Source organism: Felis catus, chromosome F1, assembly GCF_018350175.1.
Source record: "Felis catus isolate Fca126 chromosome F1, F.catus_Fca126_mat1.0, whole genome shotgun sequence".
NCBI lineage: Eukaryota > Metazoa > Chordata > Mammalia > Carnivora > Felidae > Felis > Felis catus.
Window position 1 is genome coordinate 28,426,027 of NC_058384.1, and position 19,897 is coordinate 28,445,923.

Here is a 19,897-nt window from a genome sequence, read left to right on the forward strand (position 1 = left end):
TGCCCCAATGTAGATGCATGAAAAACGTTGCCTGGCATCCAGTAGGCAACCCAAAATTTGTTGAATAAAATAAAACAAATGAATACACGAACAAACAGCAGTATCAGAACTATAAATACAGAGAACAAACTGATGGTTGCCAGAGGGGAGGGGAAAGGGAGAATTGGGCAAAACGGGTGAAGGGGAGACAGAGATACGGGCTTCCGGTTATGGAATGAAGGGAATGAAAGGCACGACGTAAGAAAACCAGTGATATTGTAATAGCAATGTAATGGGACAGATGGTTGCTATACCCAATTATGGCAAAGACAGCATCATGTTTAAACTTGTCAGATCACTAAGTCATACACTTGAAACTAATGCAATATTGTATGTCAACTATGCTCAAATTAAAAAAAAATTTAAGAAAAAGATTTGTTGAATGAATGAACAATTCAGCATTACCAAGTTGATGGCACTAATCTTCCCTCTCAATTAATGTAAATGCAAGATACTTTAAATATCAATATAAGAGAAGTATAATACCCCAAACAGGATGACACTCATATTTTGGAATCACCACACTACTCCATTCTAACTGTAAAAATACCTGAGGGTGAAGTGTGAACTTAAATATAAAATATAACTAATGCTGAAAACTGGAATATATATGGAAAAACCAATATTCAGTAGTCTTATTTCATCAACATAATTAAATGTAAAATGCTTTGTTGAAATGTTTGTGAAAAGATGAAACACTATTGAATAATAAGTAAAATGCATTTGTAATAGTGGTGATGGTAATAACATATCATTTATAATCCCACCCTCTCATGCAACCCTTTTCTTGGTAATTTCCTTCAAGAATAGAAGCTTGTAATCATAGTGGTCTTATTACTATCTTTCATTTATAATTCTAATAAAAGCATTTTCATTTTACTTATTTTTTCTATTGAGTATAATATAGTGATGAACATTGTCGAGTGTATTATTTGTGGTTCTACTGAATTACACCCCTTAGGTAAGTTTCTATCAGTGACATCACTGAATTAAGTTACAGGATCGCCTTTATCAGGTTTGCTAAATATGATGTCCTTCACAAAAGGGCTATATAAGTTTAGAATGCCACCAGCAACAAAAAAAGATACCAAAGCAAATTTAAATGAGAAAATATCATCAGGTATTTACTAGCTACATGAAGCTTTTATTTTTATCTCTAATTCTCAGAGTGATGTCTCCATCACCGGTACCTATTCACATTATAGAAATGACTAAAGGGAGGTTTCAGGGTAAAATAGCTAACTTAAGAGAATACTGCAAGACTGGGTGCCTGGGTGGCTCAGTCAGTTAAGCTGCCGACTTTGGACCAGGTCATGATCTTGCAGTTCATGGGTTTGAGCCGTGTGTTGGGCTCTGTGCTGATAGTTCAGAGCCTGGAGCCTGCTTCAGATTCTATGTTTCCTTCTCTCTCTGCCAGCCCCTCTCTCTCTCTCAAAAATAAACATTCAAACGTGTTTTTAAAACGAGAGAATACAGCAAGACATCTGGAATTTGAACCTAGGGCTGTCAAATTTCTACTTAATTTCTACGTATTTTTGGGTTTTTCTCATGCATTAATTTGCTCATTCGAATTAAATATAAAAATAACTATGCAGTGAGTTACATGCATAAAAGGTTATGGAAAACCCAATAACCTGAATGTCTAACTGTACCTGAGGTGATAGAAAAGTTTAATTTTAAAAAATTCAACAACATATGTAGCTTAAAGTCTATTATACTTACAATAAATGTATCTTCCACTTTTGCAATCCCTTTTCCGAATATGGTCCCTAGTTGATCTCCAACTCCAGCCAACAAAAAACCAAAGAGGGGAATTCCCAGTAAGGCATAGATGATACAGAATATTTTCCCCCCTTCTGTGCGCGGTGAGATATTTCCAAATCCTAAATACAAAAAAAAAAAAAAAAAAAATTAGTTGATTATAAACGAGTAATAGTTTAAAACATATGACCTTGTTAAAAAGAAACAAGAAAACTGAACCAGGACTTTGGGTCTCTCCATTTTGACCTCAAACTTACTGGTTGGATTCTTCTTTCCAGCCTAGCACTTGCCACAGGCAGGAGACTGTAACTGCCCCCTCAAGCGATAAAGTCTTAACTGAGCCAGGAAGACCCTGCCTGTAATTGACTGCAAGACAACGATCCATTTAACCTTCACTGCCTACCTGTGCCTGCCCACCCACGTTTGCCCCACATTTTCCTTATGTAAGTAAACCTGCAAGTATTTTTGGCCTATGGAGGCAGTCTTTGAGATGCTAGTCCTCTGTCTTCCCAGCGTTGGCCTCTCTGAAATAAATTTCTTTCTTGCTTCACTGCCACTCATTTCTCTGCCTTTGGATTTTGTCAGCAGAGAGTGCCCGGACATGGTCTGTTTGGGAACCCCAGAGCCAGGTGCTCTTGACCCCAGCACCCCAGCTATAAAACGAGGGGCCTAGGGGCCCCCGGGGTTAAGCATCTGACTCTTGGTTTCAGCTCAGGTCATGATCTGGCGGTTTTGTGAGTTCGAGCCCCAGGTCGGCTTCACGCTGATGGCACAGAGCCTGCTTGGGATTCTCTGTCTTCTCTCTGTCTGTTCTTCCCCCACTCACACTGCCTAAGTCTTCAACACAAATAAAAATAAACTTAAAAAAAATTAAAACAACAACAACAACAACAAACCATGGGCCCAAAATGGCACCACTTAGACCGAATCCCCAAACTGGGGCTTCATAGCTAATCTACTTGCAGTTTCAACTTCACCCAGAAATGAAGCCTTAGTCCTAACCTTAACCAGTAGGTCAGGAATTTTCCTATCAGAGCCAAAGTGTGGCGGACCACGCCAGCCCTCTCCATCACATCCTCATCTTCTGCCCACCCCGAAAGGAAGATGAGGTGATCCACATAATAAGATTCCTGCTCTTCCCTCTCAGGGAGAGCTATCTCGCCCAGAGAATCCTTTCCTTTTACCAGTAACTTTATCGTCCCATACTTACTCTCTAAAAGTGTTGCATGTTGTACAACTCCTCCGAGCTCCCTTCTGCTAGCTAGATGGGATGCTGCCCAATTCATGAATCATTTAATAAAGCCAATTCAAATGTACTCAGTGAAATTTGTTTTTTAACAACCTCAAGGGTAATTCAGAAACTCCCCAATATTAAAAGATATTAATCATAGATTTCAACTAGTTAAGAATCCTTTAAAAATATATTTTAATATAAAATATTTTAATAAGCAAACATTTCAATAATCCACAAAGTAGAGCTAATGTTCCAGTTAAACTAGATGCTGAAAACTGAAGGGGGTAACACATGCAACAACGCCAATATTTTCATTAAATGTATTTCTGTCTCTCTGTACCGATAATACTATTAACTATAGAGCTTTCATGGTCATTTATTGGAAGAGTGTCCTGCCTTAATTTAAGAGAATTCAAATATGCTAAAATTACTTAAAGATGAAAGCTAAATAGCAACTTTTGAAATCCTGTTTTCATTCAAACACCTACCAAAAAATAACCAACAACCTTAAAATTGTTAACTTTTTAAAAATCTTTATTTATTTTTGAGAGAGAGACAGCATGTGAGCAGGGGAAGAGCAGAGAGAGAGGGAGACACAGAATCCAAAGCAGGCTCCAGGCTCTGAGCTGTCAGCAGAGAGCCCGACGTGGGGCTCGAACTCACGAACTGTGAGATCATGACCTGAGCTGAAATAGGACACTCAGCCGACTGAGCCACCCAGGTGCCCCGAAATTGTGAACTTTTTTTTTAATGTTCCAAGGATTTCAAAGGTGTAGCAGAGCAAATTTTGCCACCCTAAGATGTCTCTTTGGCATACCGATTATTATTTTTTAAGCTTATTTATTTATTTTGAGAGAGACAGAAAGCAAGAGGGGGAGAGGCAGAGAGGGGGGGAAACAAAAGATCTGAAACAGGTTCTGTGCTGACAGCAGGGGCTCAAACTCAGGAACTTCGAGATCATGACCTGGCCAAAGTCAGATGCTTAAACACTGAGCCACCCAGGCACCCCGGCATACTGATTATTTTAAGCTAGTTATTTTTAAGAAGCTGTGGACACATAAGGAACTTTGCAAACCAACTAGAAGTTACCTTTTTGTAAGAGATATTTAAAGGAATAAGGGAAATATCCATTTGTAAGCGTGTCTCCCTCAGTAGCAGAGAGAAGGGAATGATTAAATCTCTAGAAAACTTCATCTGTAGAGAATGCATGGACTGAAATCTGCATAACAACCTTACTCTTTTTCGAAGTGCTTTCCCTGGTAACCTTTCAAATGGAAAAGTTGCAGTCACAGCTTTATTCTGGAGGAAGACTGGAGTCAGCTACTGTACAAGTTAAGGTTAGTGGTTCCACAGAACTTTGATTAATTTATAGGCTGCCGCCCCTGGGCTCACTTCTGCTTCTAATTTTGGGGTCTTTATGAAGTTCCCTTAGAAAACTTTCTCTTTAGAATCCTAGATTTTGCTCGTATCTGGAATGTGGGCTCCTTCATTCGAATTTCATTGTCACCTGAAGCTATATGCTACACATCATTCTCAAATCCATTCCTGTTGTGGTTCCTTCGACATCTCCCCTGCCTCCCACACACTATGGACTTTCCCCCCATAATTTTCATATGTTTTTTGTCATGTCAATGCAACTTTTTGGTGAGATGGAGGTGAGGTACATGCATATTTATATCAAGCAGCTTGTAAGGTGAATTTGTATTTATGTCAGATGGAATTAGCTATTTAGATTTATCAATATCTTTTAAGATGTTAAATACTGGTCATCTAGTAAAAAGTCCACAGATTTATAGTAAGATATGCAAACATCAGGGCTTTTTTTTTAATGTTTATTTATTTTTGAGAGAGAGAGAGAGAGACAGAGTGTGAACAGGGGAGGGGCAGGGAGGGAGGGAGACACAGAATCCGAAGCAGGCCCCAGGCTCCGAGCTGTCAGCACAGAGCCTGACATGGGGCTCGAACTCAGGAACGGCGAGATCATGACTTGAGCCGAAGTTGGAGGCTTAACTGACTGAGCTACCCAGGCGCCTCCAAACATCAGGGCTCTTAAAAGTCTAAAAAGTCTAAAATTAACTGATTGAAAGAAATACAAGGATAAAAACTCTGTGTTTCCAATATATTATAGCCATTCCTGGATTCCGGACTCAAGAAATATGTGGCCTTTGGTAAATTATTTCCTCATTTGATAAATGGTATATTGCTATTATTATTTATTTCATAGAGTTAGGTATCACATGAAAGGTGCTCAGGAAATTTTATTATATTCTCCATATATGTTAGGTGCTATAACAATAATTATTGTAATTACTATTAATCATACTATTGGTTGAAGATTAGCAGATCAATGTATTTAGCACAGTCAGTAGGCAAACTATTTAACAGCATGTTTATATGTGCTAAGCACTCTTACAACCAATTAAACATATTAATTGACTTAATTTTCACAATAACCATTGTGAGGTGGGTACTAATACTCTCCATTTTTCAAATGAGGAAATAGAAGGACAGAGAGGTTAAATCATCTTCCCAAGGATAGACACAGCTAGTAAAAGTGGGAGAGCTGGGATTCAAACCCAGGTATTTTAGGCCCAGTGTCTGGGACCTAATCACACACATAACATTCCTATACTCCCGGAAAGAACCAATCACCAAATGAAGTACAAAATCAAAGGGTCTTAATAACATTAGCGATTAAGACAGCTAAGAATATAATAAATAACATTTTAATATTTGATGGAGAAAATTACCAAAAAAAGCTGCAAAATAAGTGACATAAAAGAAACCTGAAGAAATGAAGAAAGATATAGGTGTTAATTTTTACCAAATTTATGTTAAATACAATGCAATTGTAATAGATATTTTGCAAGGGTTTTCAGTAAAATTTTATGAACTTTTATAAAAATCATGTAAGAAAGTAAAGGACCAATAATTGCTAAGAAAATTTGAGGGGGAAAAATGAGGTGGGCAGATTTGTCCTACATGATGACCTACTTTAGCCAAAAACAATATGATTAAGACAATGTGGTATTGAACAGGGAAAGACAGAACAATCAGGACACAATAGAGAGCTCAGAAACAGACCCAAACATATCTGGAAGCAGGGGTACCTGCCCAAAGGGGAGAGAAGATCAAGGAAACAATGAATGTTAATGAGTGGGGGATGGGGAGAGGGGGCTACCCAGCGAGACTGGAAAGGATGATTAAAAGCCTTCAAATTCCTGTATTATTTTATCTAAAAAGAGTAACAACAAATACAGCATAAAGCAGTGTTAAGATGTGATGAAAGCGAACGATAGATGGTTATGTGCAATATTATTCTTTGTAGACATTTCTACTACTTGAAATATTGCACAACAGTAAAAAAAAAGTTTGGAAAGCCTCGGTAAGTACATGACATTTATAGATCAAAAGGCACTGGGCAATATTCTCTACCATTTCTTGTAGTTCTCTGAATGCTAGAAATAGAAAATTATTGTCTTATCATGATCTATCTCAAAACATTTACTCTCACACTTCATACTAAAGCACAAAAGGAATTCCCTTCAAATTGGAGGGAAAAAGGACATCCACTTTGCAACTACTGTATAGTATTATTCTGAAAGCTCTAGCACATGTAGTGGCAGTGAACACGTAAAAGAAATATTTGTTATGAAGAGAACATATTAGTCGCAGGTAGAATTAAATATCTAGCAAATACAGGGGAATGCTGGAAGGTGTTGTACAGAGAGAAGCTCAGCAAAAGTGCTGAAGGCATGATCTATATGAAGAAACCAACGGCATTATAATATTTCAGCACTACCTTAAATGTGCTAAATTAAACGGAAAAATGCCTTATTTATAAGATTAAGGGAAATGTGAAATACCTGTAAGTTACCTCATCAAGACATATACAAGACCTTTAGGGGACAGCTTGAGCTACTGTAGAATGGGATGGGTCAAAACAGAAAAGAACACATGTGCACATATGATTTTCTTTAAAATATTACAGGTAGGTTGGGGCGCCTGGGTGGCGCAGTCGGTTAAGCGTCCGACTTCAGCCAGGTCACAATCTCGCGCTCCGTGAGTTCGAGCCCCGCGTCGGGCTCTGGGCTGATGGCTCAGAGCCTGGAGCCTGTTTCCGATTCTGTGTCTCCCTCTCTCTCTGCCCCTCCCCCGTTCATGCTCTGTCTCTCTCTGTCCCAAAAATAAATAAATGTTGAAAAAAAATTAAAAAAAAATAAAATATTACAGGTAGGTTGGAAATTGAGTGATTATTCAATTAAAATGTTTGAGTATATTGATTACTATTCTGGAAGGGAAAAAAAATATCTCGCCCTATGTGAAAAGAAGCACCACATAGATGAAAGACCCAAGTAAGTTCATCGAACTTCCTCTGATTATGTTTCTTCTTTTGTCTCAAATGTACACCCTCCATGCACCCACTCTTCACCTGACTCACCCTTAAATATCCATAATTACTTAGGTTAGATATTAATTTCTCCAAGAAGCCCTCCTTGAGCCTTGCTATGCACCCCCAAGACTGGGTTTGACCCCCATCCTGAATACACATATCTTTCTAGATTGTAACCATCAGTTCTGTAATCAGAAGTTGTGGAAGGCCAGGCACCATGTCTTAGTCACCACTACAGCCCTAGTGCATTTCCACTGGATGTCTAAATAACTTAATGCTTCCCCAAGCTCCTTTCTTGCTGCCTCCCCTTTATTGTAGCCCCCCTGCATTCTCTTCTGGCAGTTCCTCACGCTAAGTGCTAAGATTTTCAAGAATACCTGATAAAGTTTCAGAGCTTGCATCTAAAATGTTCTCAAACAGCTGTTTGGTTGTGGATCTCACCAAAACGCTGGGGTTATGAAAAGGTGGTACATGGGGGCGCTTGGGTGGTTCAGTCGGCTAAGCGTCCGACTTTGGTTCAGGTCATGACCTCACGGTTCATGAGTTTGAGCCCCACGTCAGGCTCTGTGCTGACAGCTCGGAGCCTGGAGCCTGCTTCGGATTCTGTGTCTCCCTCTCTCTCTGCCTCACCCCTGCTTGTGCTCTGTCTCTCTGTGTCTCTCAAAAATGAATAAATATTAAAAACAAAACAAAACAAAAAAAAGAAAAGGTGCTACAAGAAGATATCCCTCTATAGTCTCTCTTTATCCCTTAAAATCTCTTCTGCTCATAGGTTGCATTCACAGTTATTTATTGCTTGACTTCTGGATAGTACTTTTCCCTTAAAAATGACCAGACTAGCAAGTTTCACCCCCCTCCCTACAGTAGTTCAGGGTTTTGTTCTTAGTGGTGACCAGCAGATAACTACAGTGGCATCTTACTTTGTCTTGCCACTCTCCTTTAGTGACCTTTATCTTTAATACCTCATGGATTGTCTTATAAAGGTTTTTCTCATGGAGTAATTTTCACAGAAGTGTGTGCCTTCTCCAGCCCCCACTCTCCCACATCAAGTGTGCTGAGGAGACCCCTGAACTCTGTCATCTGGATGACACCCTGACCCGACACTTGAGCCTCAGCACCACCATCTTGTTGGCAGTAAAGCAATCATCACACAGCAGCCAGAGTTCTCAAATCTCCCTCACGCCCAGACCCCGAAGCCACGTGGCTTTGTAAGCAATGAGGCCGATCCCTTCTGCACGACCACCCTTTGATTTCCTTTCCTGCTTCTTACCTGTTCCGCCACCACTACCCCAAGGCATCAAAACAGGCCAAATATGGTCTTTTCTCACACAAGTCCATCTCATAATAGTTCACTCTCCCCAGAGCACAGCAGCTTTAAGTCCTGATACTCCTACTAAACACTTAGGTATTCCAAGGTCTTTAGGTACACATCACCTGTCCCTTTTTCCCAATATTCATGGTTAGACAATTGTTGTACCTTCTGGTAACACTAGAGTCATAACTACCTGCCGAAAAACACTGAGCTGGACTTTTCTGATTCTTTATGTGTTTTATGTTGTTTGTTCTGAAGCTGGCACAAATTTGGCCCCTCAGTTATCATGTTGAGAGCCTGTCTGTCCATTCTGTCCCCCCTTCCAACACCCAGCCATTCCTTACCCTTTCAACCAGGTACCATCTTGCCATCTCTCAACAAACACAGTACTTTCTGCTGCTTTTGGAGAAATTATACATTACTCTAACATGAATTCTTGCCATTTAATCATATGCTTTTACCTTTCTTTTTGATGATAAACTTCAAGGGACTGTGTTTTAAGAATTTTTCTTCCCTTTCCATGTCTTGTTTAGTGCTTCGCTCATAACAGATGCTGACGAAAATTGGTTGAATTGAAAATAATTATCTATGGGCTTTTGTTAATACCCCATATTTTAGTTAAATAGACTTACCAGATTAAATAGTTCTACAGTACTAATTTTTTTTTTTTTACTGCTTTTAATTTTATTCAGGACTGACAAGGAAAAGAGAAGTTCTTGATCTGCGCAAATTATATTTTAAAAATCACCTCTAAAAATAACAATCAAAATATTATTTTAACACAAAACAATTTAAATTATTTTAGCTGCAGAAAAACATTAATATTGTAAGGCATAAGAGAAATATGTTAGAAGTGGGTGAGAAAAAGAACAATATAAATTCAGGGTATGCTCACTTAGCAACCTAAAAAAAAGAGCAAGCCTTTCAGAAATCAAAGTGAAATGATAATCACATCTGGTCTTTTTAAAGCTATGCTATATAGCAAAGAACCTAACCAAACACTAAAGGAAACAATATGGTTCCAGAAAAATATGATCTTAATCAAAAGACAATTAAATAGTGTCTTGAAAAGACGTATTCATTTCAGAACTTTTGCGAAGTTGTACATTGTTCTTCCAGATCGCTGGTTTTAAACCACATCAGAATCACATATGAAATTTAGGGAAAAAAATCCACCCCAGAACAACTAAATTATTGTCTTCCACGGGGAGGGGAGGGGAATGTGCGCATGTATTTTTAAATATCTACAGAAGTGATTCTAATTTATACCCCTGTGACAGGGGCAGGGTTTATGGGTCTAAAGCTATGCAGTGTGGGGGAAGGGGGCTTTTAGGAAAGAGAATACAAACTTAGGGACTAAACCCAACCAAGTGGGGGGTCCTGAAGCTGAACTCTCATTAGCCTGAAGGTAAATCTGCCTCTGTTCCTTTATATTTAGGATGACCTTGATTAGAGCACCTCTTCTAGACTGGCTGTGGTATTACTATATTACTATGTTTTTATTGCCAAAAATAAAAAAATAATAAAATAATTTTCATTGCCAATAATAAAACTAATGGCCAACACTGTTATTTAAAAAAATTTTTTTTTCAACGTTTATTTATTTTTGGGACAGAGAGAGACAGAGCATGAACGGGGGAGGGGCAGAGAGAGAGGGAGACACAGAATCGGAAACAGGCTCCAGGCTCTGAGCCATCAGCCCAGAGCCTGACGCGGGGCTCGAACTCATGGACCGCGAGATCGTGACCTGGCTGAAGTCGGACGCTTAACCGACTGCGCCACCCAGGCACCCCCCAAAAAATTTTTTTTAACGTTTATTTTTGAGAGAGAGAGAGAGACAGAGTGTGAGCAGGGGAGGGGCAGAGAAAGAGGGAGGCACAGAATTCAAAGCAGGCCCCAGGCTCTGAGCTGTCAGCACCGAGCCTGACGTGGGGTTCAAACTCACCAACTGCGAGATCCTGACCGGAGCCGAAGTCGGACACTTAACCAACTGAGCCACCCAGGTGCCCCGGCCAACACTGTTATCTACTGAACATCACTCTCTCACTATGTGCCAGATATACTGCTAATCCCTTCCTATGGATACTTAATTAAACATTCACAACCCTATGAGATTAAGCACAACTAATTATCCCTGCTCTCTGAATGTGGAAACTGAGGTTTATTGAAGGAAAATAATGTGTTCAAGGTTAAACAGCTAACTGTTAAGGCTGAGATTTAAACTATTAACTCAATTGCTTAGAGCTAACTATCTGGGATCAAGACGATGGACACTATTTTTCAAACTTAGAATTCTTCTCAGTTACACACCACTGAGTATGGATCCAAACCTGGACATGCCATTCTGCGAATACTTGCTGTTTTACCTAGTTGGCCTGGAAAAGAATAGATAGGTGCATCAAAACAAATGTGTCAATTAAAGTCACTAAGTCAAAGGGCTGTTTTGACATTTTGTTTTAACTTCAACCTCATCACACTTCCTCTTGGCCCAGAAGCCATGTGCCTGCAGTTCAAACAGTATTTCACAAGATGGCTCCCTTGCTATCCTCAGTTGCAACTTACATAATAAAATCCTGCAACACTGTTGTGAAGTTGCAAATCTATAGGAAGTTACATATTTCTTTTTCTTAATTTTTATTTAATATTCATTTTTTGATATTTATTTATTTTGAGTGAGAGAGAGAGTGTGCATGAGCAGAAGAGAGGCAGAGAGTGAGGGAGAGAGAGAATCCCAAGTAGGCTCCGTGCTGTCAGTAAAGAGCCCCATGGGGGACTCAATCCTATGAACCATGAGATCATGACCTGAACCGATAGCAAGAGTTGGACACTTAACCAACTGAGCCACCCGGGTGCTCCAAAATTTCTCTCTCTTTTTTTAAGTTATTCATCTCTTTTGAGAAGTGGGGAGGGAGGAGCAGAGAGAGAGAGGTAGAGAGAGGCAGAGGCTCAAACCCTCGGATCATGACCTAAGCCAAAAGCAAGAGTTGGACGCTTAACTGTCTGAGCCACCCAGGCACCCCACAACTTATATATTTCTTCAGCTGGTGTTTGAACATATTTAAAATCATGAATGTCTGATTAAATTGCTACCAAGCATTTTTTGCTAACAAGATTCTTTTACATAACCTACACAGAAAGCTAAAAGTTGAGAGGAAATTTCCTTTGCAAAAGAATTTTGCCACGAAATGATAATAATCTACCTGCACATCATTTCCTAACCTCCCCAGGTTTTTCTTTAGTAATTGGAAGTTCGTCCTATCCCCCTCTTCACCCATGCAAAGATGTGCTTGGTGAGAAGCAGGAGGATGGAGAGCGCGATGATGCGAGGGGAGAAGAACAAGCACATTTAGTTCTAGAGCTCTGTCCGCCATTCCCTGGTGAGAACAACTCAAAGTGAGGACAACCCAGAAGGGAAACAGTTCATTTCAAAGTTCTTCTCAGTCCCCACATGCCTCTCACAGGGAGGGCATCGAACCGTCTTAGATTTGAGTCTGAGTGTTTTTATTTATTTATTTATTATTTATTTATTTTAATGTTTATTCATTTTTGAGAGACGGAGACAGAGTGCCAGTGGGGGAGGGGAAAGAGAGAGGGAGACACAGAATCCGAAGAGGCTCCAGGCTCTGAGCTGTCGGCACAGAGCACGATGTGGGGCTCGAACTCACGAACTGCGAGCTCATGACCTGAACCGAAGTCAGACGCTTAACTGACTGAGCCGCCCAGGCGTCCTGAGTCTGAGTGCTTTTAAAGATGTGCATTTTTGATAAAACATGACCGCTAAATGCGGGCCAACTCTCTGTTCAAGGTGTGATGAAGTGTTTCTATAAATGGCTGCAAATTCTTGTGCTATTTAACTGCCTGTTACCTGATTCTCCCCTTTTCCCAAGAAAGGAAAAAAGTGACCCAACAGCATTGAAAAAAATGAGGAACTACTTCTTAGCAAAAAATATGAATGACTAGCTTTCCCACATTTTGAGAGAGATTATAAGCCAGGAGTCTGAACTTCTATGATAACACATTTCCTGGCAATCCTACTTTAAAGGTATTGTTAAAAGAATTTTCCTATAGGAACTTCAGTATAATTTGATGTCATATTACTGACCCTACTTGGCATCAATAAATAAAAACTGTACTATTTATCGGCAAAGATTCTCTCGTTGATCAAAGTCTGTTCAGGCTCTTCTGGGCTCCCTGTTTTGACTAAACCTTGGGCTCCCTGTATCCTTCCATGTAAAGCCCAGTTCTAGCAAGAATCCTGCTAAGTCAGTATAGACAGAATCCCCCATCCTAAATATCTGATCACCCTCTGTATCTGATCGAGTTCCTTATTCGCCACCACTGCCAAGGTGATATCTGATCACCCGATAGGCCTTCAACAAGAATCCTGAAAGTTGTTTTGGCCCCAATCCTCCTTTACCTTAATGTTTCGTCTCAGTAATTTTCTATCCACTGACACCCTTCTCTTCTCCATGGCTGTAAACTCCTGCTTTGCCTTGCTGTATTCAGAGTTGAGTCCAATCTCTCTCCCTTACCACAAAAGTCCACTCTAGTGGTTATGCCTATCACAATAGTCCTAAAGAAAACTTGCCTCACCTTCCTTTACAAGTGTCATTAAATAATTTTTTAACACTATAAGTGGTAAAATGATACAATGATATAATTCATCTATCATCAAAAGGCCCTAAAAGTAATACAATAGACATTAAATTAAAATTAAAATTAAATTAATTTTTTTTGCATTTTAGGAAGTTCGACTTTGTAAGCGTTAATGATCTGAATTGCCAAAACAGCTATGCTATCTTTGGTTTGCCATCATTTTCCTCTAATAAAGTCAAACACACTCACTCAAGTTTATTTCCAAGTATACGGAGGTCAGGATAGCACAGTGCTTAAGACTGTAGGCTCTAGAGCCCAATTATCTGGGTTTGAATGCTAGCTTTCCCACTATATCACTGAGAAAGTTACTAAAAAATTACTAAAATGCCTCAGCTTCCCCATTTATAAAACAGTAATGAATATTATGTGACATAATACACATAAAGGTCTTAGTATGGTGATTGACCCATGGTGGTGAGTAGTCCCAATGAATATAAGCCAGCTAAAATCACTCTCCTGGCCATAAAAAGTCACTTTCATGGCTTAGGTACTGCTGAGTGTCAGCTATTGATAAAAATAATGGTGGCAATGATGGTGATGTTGATGACAATTTTACTTTTTCACTTGAGACGTGTTTAAATTTAGAAGGAGTTGAGCCAACACGGTCTTTTCATGTTCCTCACTTTGCAGATTATGCGGGAGCAAAAACAGTGACTTGCACTGATAAAGTAATCCATGAAACGAAGTGCTCTAAGTTACCGCAGTTCACCATTCACTATCACAGCCAAGCAGGCACTGGCAGCGATCAGAATGTTTCACCCTTTATTAGCAAGTGGTAAACACAATAATAACTGTACCACAGCGTAGGCTGCTGTTCTGGTGGGACTACTTTGACTTCTCTCATAGGACTGGTAGACAGTGTCTTGTCTGAGATGGTCTATTATTTGTCTAAATTCACAATATAAAGTGCCATGAATTGAGGGGGAAAGGCATCAGAATTTTTTTTTTAATGTTTATTTTTTGAGAGAGAGAGACAGAACGCGAGTGGAGGAGGGGCAGAGAGAGAGGGGGAATACAGAATCGGGAAGCAGGCTCCAGGCTCTGAGCTGTCAGCACAGAGCCCTGTGCGGGGCCCGAACCCACAAACTGTGAGATCATGACCTGAACTGACGTCGGACACTTAGCTAACTGAGCCACCCAGGTGCCCCAAGGCAACAGAAATTTAAAAAATTTTTAAAGTTTATTTATTCTGGGCGGGGGGTGGGGAGGGACAGACAGAAAGGAGAGGGAGAATCCCAAGCAGTCTCCACGCTCTCATCGCAGAGCCCAAGGACTCATGAACCGTGAGATCATGACCTGAGCCTAAATCAAGACTCAGGCACTTAACCAACTGAACCACCCAGGCATCTCAGGCATCTGAATTTTTTTCAAGCAAAACTGGAAAATGTAAAAGTTGAAATGACCAGTCGAATTCTAATTGCATCATTACACAAATACAAAACACCAAGGCCAAGGAAATTCAAGTACTGGGGGGTCATTAGGTAGCACAGGTTGGAGACATAAAATGCAAAGTTTTCAAGTGTTGAGTGTGTGTATTTATTATAACTTCACTTGAAATTAGGGTGTAAGGAACTCTGCTTGCTTTGGCTATGACCTTGGGGCAGTGATGCAAAACTCGTCAACTACTGCCTACGTCACACAGAAGACAGAATGTGGAAGCCAACCTACCTGAAAGATGCATAATTATCCAGATACTGACCCTGAGTGATGACAGCTGAAGTTGGGCCATTTAGATGAAAGAACACATCACCGAAGTCATTAAGGGGCATTGATTAAAGTCACTCTAAATTCAACAGCCATTGACATCTTTAAGATCCATCTCTGCTATGAGATTAGATTCCTGTGCATTCTTTGATTCTGACAAATGAAATTTTCCTCAAACTAATTTATTTGTGCATCTTATTTTTTTAAAGGTACACTGCAAAGAAAACCAAGAATGTACATTTACATATTTGAAAACTATCTTCTCAACATCAAAACACTACGGCCATTTAGCTAAATATCATACAAGGTTTTCTCACACATGGTAAGGATAGATATATTTCACTTAGCTCAATATTTATAAAGTAAAAAGAGGGTTGGAGGGCCGATTTTCTGCAAACTACTTGTAAATTTTCCAAAGGTAACACTGGCATAGCTCCTTCATCTAGAAAGATGGAGTCTAGAACTAAGCCCTCAACCATCAGGAGGTTCACTCGAAATTTATGGTGAAACATATATACTCTACTTTTTTTCAACAGCTGATGCGATATAGGTCAGAGGTTCCAAGTGCCAACACTGTAGCCAGGCTTTGTGGCTTTAAAACCTCACTAATGCCACGGACTCACCGCATGATTTAGGTGTGTTATTTAATCTTTCAATGCCTTGCTTTGCCAATCCAAAACTGGGTATCTTTTTTTCAGTTGATTCCCAAAGTAACTTTCTGGAAAAGGTGTTTTAAAACTTATTTATACCAAGGCTCAGGAATGTTAAGTGAAACACATAGAGGCTAATCAAAAGTGGCACAGCCAGTGTTTTCACAGAGATCTGTCCGACCTCAAAGTCCTGCCTTACTATGGAAATGAGCTGCCTGCCCTTGGGTACAACCCACCACCCCCTGCCCCACCACAGACACAAACACACACACACACACACACACACACACACATGCACAAATAGATCCACCTGTTTTATATCTGTTTGAAATTCATAAATTTATTTTAAAGAAAAGATTCCAGAGGGTGGGAGAGGTGATGTGTGGAGGGGATGTGATAACCCACTGTTCCACAACATGCAGCATCCTAACATCTTAATTTCTTGCACACTCTCATTGGACCTTGAAGTGAAGCACGAGCACAAAAAGAGAGAGATAATTAGGAGAAGTCTTGACTTTGCCCTGAACGTCAACTCTTAATACATTTTTCCCCTTTCTGTAATCTTTTCACAGCTGTGAGGACTACCCGAGGTTAAGTCCTTTTTAGTCCGAATTCAGTCTGGTAGAAAGCCTAACCCTGGAAGGCAATAAGACTGTCTCAAAGACAGCTCAGAACAATAGCTAGAAAAATTCTATATCCTTGTTGCTGCAGCAATTCAGAGTGTATAGACGGAGAATATGGGAGGATATTCCACTCAGGAGAGGGAAGTGGACTGAAATGCAACTATACTTATGTTAGTCTGCTACAAAGCCTGCCCACGTTGAATTAAGGAGAAAGAACTTTTAGGCCCCATCTCCAGTATATGTCCACAGGTTAGAAACACAGATCCAAAGTGAAAGCAAGTAATATAGAAAACCAGAAGAGAAATATCATCTTTAGACTCCTTTAAAATTATACCTCCTACTCCTGGTCTATTTTTTTCCCCACCGCTATATAATTAACATGTAACATGCTGTATAATTTAGTTCCGTGTTCAATCTCTCTCTAGCTTTTTGTCTGTCTGATGTATTCCAAACATCTAGATACTACTTAATAGTTGCTCAATAAATATTTGCCAAGCGAATGAATGAATGAACGAATAGGAAGAGTGCATTTCTGAAAATGGTGCAGAACCCAGAATATGTTTGGAAACCGCAATAGGAGACAATAAATCATCAGATTATAAATCTGGAGCCTAAAGCCAACAAAAAAAAAATGAGTTTACTGGCATCTAAAGACAAAATTAAGTAAAGAAAAAGAGATGGGGGAGGATAATATAATATTTAAAGGAAACTATGCAATTGCAAACTTAAAGTCTGTATTTAAGACAATTAAGGAGAATTGAAATAGTAGGAATTCTAACCATTGCTTAAGCTTACAGAATACAAACGAATTTCCAGATTTACAGAAAAAATAAAGGTAGAAAGAATTTTAAAAGGCACATAGTAGAGAGAGAAAATTGAGAACAAAGAACAGAACAGCACAAAAAATTGTCAGTGTCCGTGATGGTGGAAAGACATAATCATTAGAATAGAATAATCAAAAATAAAATTAAACAAAGGTTAAAAAAACCCAACAAAATAAATGAATCCAGTGCAAGATTAAAAGAAAATCTTTAAAAACAGAGGCACTTATGGAAAATAGGTTACCAATAAAGGAAAGAATATCAGGCCAGTATCAAACTTCTGTCTAACAGCAAATGTCAAAAGACGATACAGAAAAATCTTCAGGGTTGTGATGAGGAAAAGTTGTGATTCCAGAATCTGACAAAATGATCTTTCATGCAAGAAAGCCATTTGCAAACATGCAAATATTTATTCCACTCCTGTAGCTTCACTGAAAAAATTGTCTCTCTGAGGATTTATATAAGCTAATAATTGTGAGATAAACCCTCCTAATGACAAGGTATTTAAATGATATGCTGAATTCTTTCTCTCACAGTTTAAGTGACACGTGTTGGATCTCATGCTGGATTATACAACAATTAGATGACTGGATCACGTTGCCTGGAGAAAGTATACAAAATTGTTCTTTCCACTTTACAAAGGTAAAGCACCACAGCACAACAAGTAGCCATTCCAAATGACAAGTAGATTAAGGAAGGACTTTCTGTATCTTTGAGGTTCATAGTAAAAGATCTGAGGGGCACCTAGGTGGATCAGTCAGTTAAGCATCTGACTCTTGGTTTCAGCTCAGCTCATGACCTCACGGTTTCGTGAGTTTGAGCCTTGTGGCAGGCTGTGTGCTGACACTGCAGAGCCTGCTTGGGATTCTCTCTCTCTGCCTCTCCCCCACTCTCACTGTGTGTCTCTCTCAAAATAAAAAAATAAACTCAAAAAATTTTAAAAAGGATCTGAGCCACTGTTTTTAGTTTATTTATTTATTTATTTATTTATTTATTTATTTATTTATTTATTTAAAAGATGAAATTTATTGTCAAACTGGTTTCCATACAACACCCAATGCTCATCCCAACAGGTGCCCTCCTCAATACCCATCACTCACCCCCTATTAGTTTTTAATTTGCAAGACTAATAACCTATCCAATGACAGACATGCCAACCAGCTTAAATTTATAATATCCATAAGGATCATGTTAAATATTTCCAAAAATCAATGATTAGGTATGATATCAACTTATGTCAACTACATCAAGTAAGCACACACTGCAACATGACTATAAAAAGCATAATCGTATCTAGTTACTTTCCTTATTTATACATTTGTGCATTTTTCTTTTAATCATATACTACTATATATGAGAAAAGACCAGTCTATATATGCAATTTGATAGATAAAATAGTCACGATCATGGTTTTTTAAAAATCAAGCATGGCAAAAGACTATTAAAAAATAGTACTGGATAAAGGAAACGTGAAATCACATACATACATATCTATATATACACACACAAAGACAGATACAGATATATTATCTACATAGCCATATACACATACAGATATGTTATAGAACACTTAAGTATCCAGTATTGCACTGTTCCTCATGACAAAAAACTAATGACCATTAAAGGGGACAGAGATATGACATATCATTTAAATGGAATAATATGCAGCTGCTAAAACAATAAAGCAAATCTTCAGGACGTGATGAGAAAAAATTTGCAGGCATATTACACAGAAATAGCAAAGCAGAGAGTGGCTTTCACTTACATAATAAAGGACCGTGTATATATTAATCACACACACACACACACATTTATATGTACGCCCAAATGATGTCTAGAATAATAACGAGAAATGGTAACAGTGGTGGCCTCTGTGTAGATGATGGGGGGAGGGGGCTCAGATGCAGGCAGAAGACTTCGCTGTCACTCATAGTTTTTACACTGCTTGTTTCTCACTTGTTTACTCATGTACCTGTACTCCTGATTTAAATTTTTAAGGAAAGGTATACAGCATTTGACTTTAAGAGAGCATACCATTAACTATTTTCATGCCCAATGTTGCCACATAAGAGTATTATTTCTTCTCTGTATTGACATCAGCAAAACACCTGTCTTGAGTTACCTTGATTTATATCTTTCTTAGATTTATATCTTTTTATCTATGAGTTTTGAATGGCACTTAGCATGGCACGCCTTCAGACTTTCAGCAAACATTTATAAAAGTCAACCAGGAAACACTGCAGAAAGACAAAGAGTTTGTGAAACATAATGTATAATCAGGCCTATGCTATTTTTTCTTTCGATTATTATCCATAGTAAGAGTATCTTTATTATGACAACCTCCTTTCTATTATCATAGATGCACCATTTCCACCCCCTAAAATATCCCCCAAAGAATATATTGACTCCTGTTCCTGGCAGGAAATTTTTTTCCCCCAAGTCTGAATTTTTGAAAGGCAGAAAGTCATGGGTTGGGATTGGTCGTTCTCTACTTTTCTAAAATACAGCATTTTTCATCGTGGTTACAGAAAACAACTCAGAATACACAGGAGTTTGGAGAACTGAAAATATCTAACACTATAATATCACTCAGAGCTCAGCAATAGAATACGATTTTCTTATTTTAAGAACTGTAGTTTCACATGGTTTCCTTCTGAGCACTATCCTTAGTTCTCCAAGCGATCATTTAGTGTGCTAGCATCTA

The 19,897-nt window shown here is 38.9% G+C and overlaps 1 protein-coding gene across 3 annotated transcripts in view; it reads right to left on the reverse strand.

Moving 5' to 3' along the window:
* The window catches only part of KCNK2 (potassium two pore domain channel subfamily K member 2), a 195,653-nt gene that overhangs the window by 55,880 nt on the left and 119,876 nt on the right, over positions 1-19,897 (reverse strand). For all 3 annotated transcript variants that reach the window (XM_019821797.3, XM_003999292.5, XM_019821798.3), the window contains exon 4: positions 1,762-1,922. In XM_019821797.3, the coding sequence (XP_019677356.1) occupies positions 1,762-1,922 (161 nt within the window). The remainder of the gene's footprint in view (positions 1-1,761; positions 1,923-19,897) is intronic.